The sequence below is a fragment of the Erpetoichthys calabaricus genome, chromosome 3 (assembly GCF_900747795.2).
Source record: "Erpetoichthys calabaricus chromosome 3, fErpCal1.3, whole genome shotgun sequence".
Lineage (NCBI taxonomy): Eukaryota > Metazoa > Chordata > Cladistia > Polypteriformes > Polypteridae > Erpetoichthys > Erpetoichthys calabaricus.
The window spans coordinates 187,963,556-187,969,555 of NC_041396.2; the positions used below are offsets into that span (position 1 = coordinate 187,963,556).

General features: G+C 36.6%; 1 protein-coding gene across 1 annotated transcript in view; it reads left to right on the forward strand.

Moving 5' to 3' along the window:
• Positions 1-4,262, forward strand: part of cd164 (CD164 molecule, sialomucin) — a 71,896-nt gene extending 67,634 nt beyond the window's left edge. The window contains exon 6 of the mRNA XM_028797608.2: positions 1,064-4,262. Coding sequence (XP_028653441.1) covers positions 1,064-1,230 — 167 coding nt within the window. The 3' untranslated portion in view covers positions 1,231-4,262. The remainder of the gene's footprint in view (positions 1-1,063) is intronic.
• Positions 4,263-6,000: the final 1,738 nt, after the last annotated feature.

The window sequence follows — 6,000 nt, forward strand, 5'->3', positions numbered from 1 at the left end:
TAAAAGCATGTTACATATGGCATTTATAGACAATTTGTATCAAAGCGTAGGCAGAGTTTAGGTGTTTTGACAGGGTAATAAAATAAGATCACAAGCATTACAGAGTTACAGGAGTATCAACTCTGGACACAGAGTCCTTTTATCTTCAGTGAGGATGACCATTCTCTCATTGTCTGGGCCCACGCAGTGCAATGTTATTATGATACATGTGTTACAATACAATAGTATTGTTTGACTGTGTTTTGTAATACAGCATATTTTTGCAATCAAATTTCTAGGCAGCATTTTCAATTTTTCTTACCTAATAAGAAAAAACATATCTAGACTCAGTTTTTTTTTTTTATTTGGAAATGGAGTGCAAGTATCCCACCAGTCAGTCTCCACAGTGCAAGTGGAAGTTATGGTATTTGACCAGTGAGTTAACCCCACAGAGTTCACTTCTCCTCAAAATCCCAGAAACTTTCAGGAACTTTGGTGAGCTCTGCAAAATGTATTGAAGTCAGCAGGAAGAAGGAGCAGAACTAGTTTAGAGTGGATTAAAGTGGTGCAGTTGTCTTAAGTGTCCCCAAGGGCTAGGGAAGTGTCTGCTCTATGCTGGACCAATTACTGGGGCCAAAAATGTTACCCGTGCTGTGTAGCAGCACTGCTAATGAATACTACAAACAAAATGGCTAAAGACTAGCTGAAAGGGAGAGAAAAAGCAAATGAGTGAAATGAATTGCGGCGTTCAGAGAGTTCCACTCTTGGGGCACACATTGGTCATATCACGAAGCAGCAATGTGGGACTGACTGGTCCCATCTTTTGAAGTCTCTGTTCGTGTTTTGTTTCCCTTGTATCTGAGCAGATGCTTCTTTTCCTTTCCTCTTCCCTGCCTGACAAAGAGGTCTCAGGTACCTCAAAAACTTGCATATTGTAATCGGTTCAGGAAGAAAACATGAAAGAAACTGAGCAAAAAGTGCTTATAATTAAAATGCTTTTCAAAATGCTTAAGTTTATAGCACTGAATTCAAAATCTTGGTGTTGTGAAAAATAATTTTTTTTTTTTTTTTTTTTTCCCATAAGCCACCTCCAATTCTACAAGTTCTCCCACAGCGGCACCTCAGAAGAAGAACACCTTTGATGCTGCCAGTTTCATTGGAGGCATAGTGCTAGTTCTGGGCCTACAGGCGGTCATCTTCTTCCTTTACAAGTTTTGCAAATCTAAAGACAGAAACTACCACACCCTGTAAAAGCCATTGTGACGACTTGCTACATTTGACAGACTTTAGTTTTTCAAAGTAATCTCTCTTTTCAGCTCCTTTCACAAACCGTTGATGTGTAGCACATGTCTGGAGACTCTTGAGACAGTTGAAGGTGTCGTGTCACTAACACCGTGAACCTCCCTCACTGAAAACATTGTTATAAATTGGATGGCTATGGAATTTATAGCAATGTTTACCAGTCCCCCTTTTCTTTACCTTTTGCCAGAGTGATACAGTGCTATCTATCTATGATCAGTCCTATATACATATAAACAGAATATTACTGCTTAATTTGACTGTTGTCACCTAGTACATTAAAGTAATGCTGTGTCTTCACAACCAAAGACTTACATGTACTCAAGACAGATATTATAGTCTTTCAGTTTTGCTACATGAAGAACAAATGTGAGCTTAAATGGAGAAATTCAAAATTAATAAAATGAATAAGATGCAAATAGACTCCAGGAGAATACGATGGAAAAATTTGGTTTATTAAATAACCTTTTTTTTTTTTTTTTTTATTGAAGATATATATATTAATTAAAAGCTGGGGTCAAGTGCCTTATGCATGTGCCAACCTTGGTGAAATCCCACTGGTCATTTGCTTTCTAATAAAATAAGAGCCTCTTAACCAGTAACGGCGTGTATTTATACACATCCAGTTACCAATTCAGGGGGCTTTTTCCTCAACATTTGAATTTTTCTTTTTCTGTAAACTTCAGGCCCGGTGCTAGTTTCATTTTTTTCTTTTATAATTTGTGTAAATTATTCCAATTATGTATAAAATAATTTTATTTTTCTCTCTCCCTTTTAGGAGTAAGGTTTATATAATGGTTTATATGGAAAGTCATTAAGGGAGAGGTCAGTTTGCAGGTACAGCTTTGAAGTGAATGTTTTTGTTTTTTTTTTCTCCTGCCATAAACACTTTTAATAATCCTGCGAGTTTGTCCTGTTAAATAGATCGGGATTCCTTTAAAATCATGCTCGTTGCATGCTGTTAAATCGTGAAGTAACTCGGATAATTCAATACAATAGCAGGTTTGCCGAATTTGTTTTTTGTGACTTAAGTAGGCTGCTAAAATAGCCGTATGTTTCATTTATTTATTAGCATGAAAATTTACAAAAACATTAAATTGAATAAATGAAAGAAATGTCAAAGGTGATCAGAAGTAGTATTTAGTAAAATCTATGCACACCTTTTTGAGCATTGAGACAATCTACCAGTCTTGAATTACTTGCACCGTGCAATCTTGTGACAGTTACGTTGTGTTCTTGATCTTTAAATGATAAGTTGTAATTTTTTAAAAATTATCAGTTGATTTGTAAACTAGGAATAGATTAGGCTTTGCTGAGTTTTGGTTTCTGTTTTGGATTCTTTGCATTTTTATTATGTTTGTGCAATTTTAATGTTTAGCAATTCTGACTGTATAATGTTGCCTTTGCTATAGATAATATAAAGCTATAATAAAAAGAATCGGTTAGACAGTAAAGGGTTTTATGATCGCATTTGATTTCATGTAATTTTTTTTTTTTTTTTTGTTAATTTCAAAATTTTACTAGTGAATGTGCTGCTAGTAATTAGTTGATAGCAACTAATTAAGAGGCCCACCTTTTGTAAACTTATTCATCATTCTGTTGAAACTGTATGTGGTGGTTGTAATTTTCATATAGGCTTCTGTTCATTGTGCCAAGACTGGGTGTGTAAAAGTCCCCTTGTGTTCTAGTTGTGGCACAAATGCCAGTTCATTGCCAGATTCGGGTTTCTTAATGAAAAGACAAAGCAGAGTCCAATAGACGGTCATCTTATGTGCCATAACTAGATGTCGCCTTATGTGGGAGAATGGCAGAGGGATAAACAGTGATGCCAAGTACACATTAGGGCTTTAAAAGCTGAAATCCTGTCCTCAAGGGCAGCCGTGTTCATGTGAAGGAAAAAGTCCCATGCCCACTTATGTGCTTAATTAACAGTTGAAGTTCTTTGCTTTTAAAGGAGCACAGAATGTAGGCTGGCCTGCCTGTAAAATAACATCCCATTAGTCAGATGATTGGCTGAAAATTCCTGATGGGCCTGTTTAGGGTTGGCAGTTAAGGAGCCAGTAGTTCTGTAAATGTGACATTTACTTTGTGTGGTAACCTTGGTCATTGCTGCAGACCAAGTGGCCATCTTACTGTATAGCTTTGGTGATGGCTATGCAACGTAACAAGAGGGCAAAACTGGATTGCTAACCTAAATTGTCCCGATACTTGCCACATACAGAATCCGCATTGCTAAGCCTAACTGGACGAGACGCCCAGCTAGCCTCAACTGGCCATCTGCAGCCACTGTTAGACCATTTTAGAGGAATGTCAACACTTCAGATGCACTAGGAGAGCTTCTTTCAACATCCCCAAGCACTTTGATGCATGTCTCTTATATGTGACATTTTAAGTGCCTTGAAACGTGTACATGAACAGTTTTGAGTTGAATGATCATTTTAAAAGGGAGTAGGTGAGCGTGAAATTGTAGTGTGGTTCTGCTGCTCGATTTTTGTTTTCTCCCTCCTGTTTAAATTCTACATGGAAATTCCGGTTTGTGATTCATTTTAGTATTTCTCAAGTCCGAGCTGCCTGTTAAACCAAAGGTACAAATGCACTTGCTGTCGATCTCATTGTTCATTAAAATCAGTCACTTTGAAATCGTTTTGTTTGGGGATCTTTGCACACGTTTCTTTGCTGTGTTTGCCTTTTTTCCCTGTCGGGCTCGCTGCATGACAAACTTGAGTAGCGAATCTCTGGTCAGCCCTTTATTTACATCACTTCCTATCACTGGCTTGATGGCTGTCTGCCTGGAAACTCCTTCTTCCTCTTCTTCTTCTACCACTCGCTGACTCAAATGCAACTGAAAGAAAGGCTGAAGTGTCTCTTTGTGTGTTTTGCTTTCTCCCCTTTCTCAGTTGGAACATTTCTTCACAATTTGTTTCTTCATTTGTGATGTTACATTATGATGTTAAATAATAAAAGATTTCCACCATCGCTTTAAACAGGTTTGTTTCTTTTAGTGTTGCATTATTTATGATGAACTGCATATTCACACAAAATACTCGAGCTGTGCAGGCTTTCCAGACCACCTTAGTTTTATGTGGCGGAGTGCTGTTAGGCTAAAACACACACACACACTCTTGGGTAACTGTGATTTATTGCTGCAACAGTGAAACAACATGGGAAGTCATCATACCTATCTATACATTTTATACTTTTCATTTTTGTTATCAGATTTAATCTTACAATTTATAGTTTGTCACCTTTTTTTCCTGTACTTTTTCATTTCTATAAAGTGTTTGTTTTTTTCCTTTCTGCTTTGCTTTCATTATTTTATTTGCACAGATACCAATGATGCCACACTTTCTAGTTTGTATTATCCCCCATACATACAGTAAATATTTTAAACAAACTTTATCCATTATGTGTAGTGTAAAAAAGTAATGTTTCATACTATATAAAAAAAAAAAGCACAACACAATGTCCAGAATCTCCAATAATTTCAAAGTGAAACTCAAAATGCAATTTTGTGTTTACTGATCACCACTTACAGACTGGTGAGGTTGTACTTTCATTTGAAAACTTCTAGTCATTGATGAATCAGCAATCATTTTGACAAAAGTATTTTAAAAATTTCAGTTTTATTTTGATAAAGTTGCTAATCAGAGCAGCATTTCATGTTGGCACTCTTGCCATTTTGTCAATAAACTTTGTAAAGGAATGACATGTTTTGTGATTTGCATAACTCTGTAACTGTATAGAAGTACCCCTGGAAAAGTCTGGCAATGTTTAGGTAAGAGAATGACAAAAATGACAAATGTCTCGAACTGCATAAACGAAAGCCTCAGATGTTGGGCTCTGCGTTAGCCTCCTGCCATGTGTTTTCTGAGCCCACTTGTAGAATTGTGACGAGTGTCATGCCAGGCCAGTTTCAAGCGGCCAGCTTTTGTGAGGCGAGAGTGTTTAGTAAAATGTAAATGCATGCAGACACGGGCAGCTGGACTCACCACTATGCTGCCTTCACATTAGAAATGCCCCTCAAGTGCAATATACTTTTATGATGTGCAAATAAGCAGGGGTTCAAAGATTTTAGGAGCACCTAAACAACAAAATATTTTTGGCACTTTACATTGATAATATATGAACACAAAACGATAAAAAATGACAAGTGAAAAAAGTGCATAAAACCAGAGCCAGCCAAGAACACGTTGTACATGAAGTGAGACCATAGTGAATATCCCACAAACAGGTCGAAGAGAAACCACTGAACTGTTTGATCAGATAAGCATGTCTTTAAATTAAAGATTTCTAAGTCAAATGACTGAATTTAGTTGAAAGATGGAAAGAATTCCTGAGTTTTAGAGCGAAGTCGAGTAAAATGACTCCTTTTATTGGCTAACTAGAAAGATTACAATATGCAAGCTTTCAAGGTGTAAGAAGATGTAAAGATGTTTGCATATTGTAATCTTTCTAGTTAGCCAATAAAAGGAGTCATTTTGCTTGACTTCTCACTTTAATCCATAATGGCTAACACGGTACAACATCCTGGAGTTTTAGAGCAAAATGAATAGGTGACATTGTATGCTTCTAAGTTGGGAAGGGCAGAAGATAAGCAACAGCAGAGCGGAGAGTTCTGGTTGGCACTTAAAAACAAATTAAATTCAGTAAATACAGCAAATTGAACTACTGTGTAAAATGCTTTTATATAAAAAAAAAAAAAAGTGAGCATTAAGATTTGAT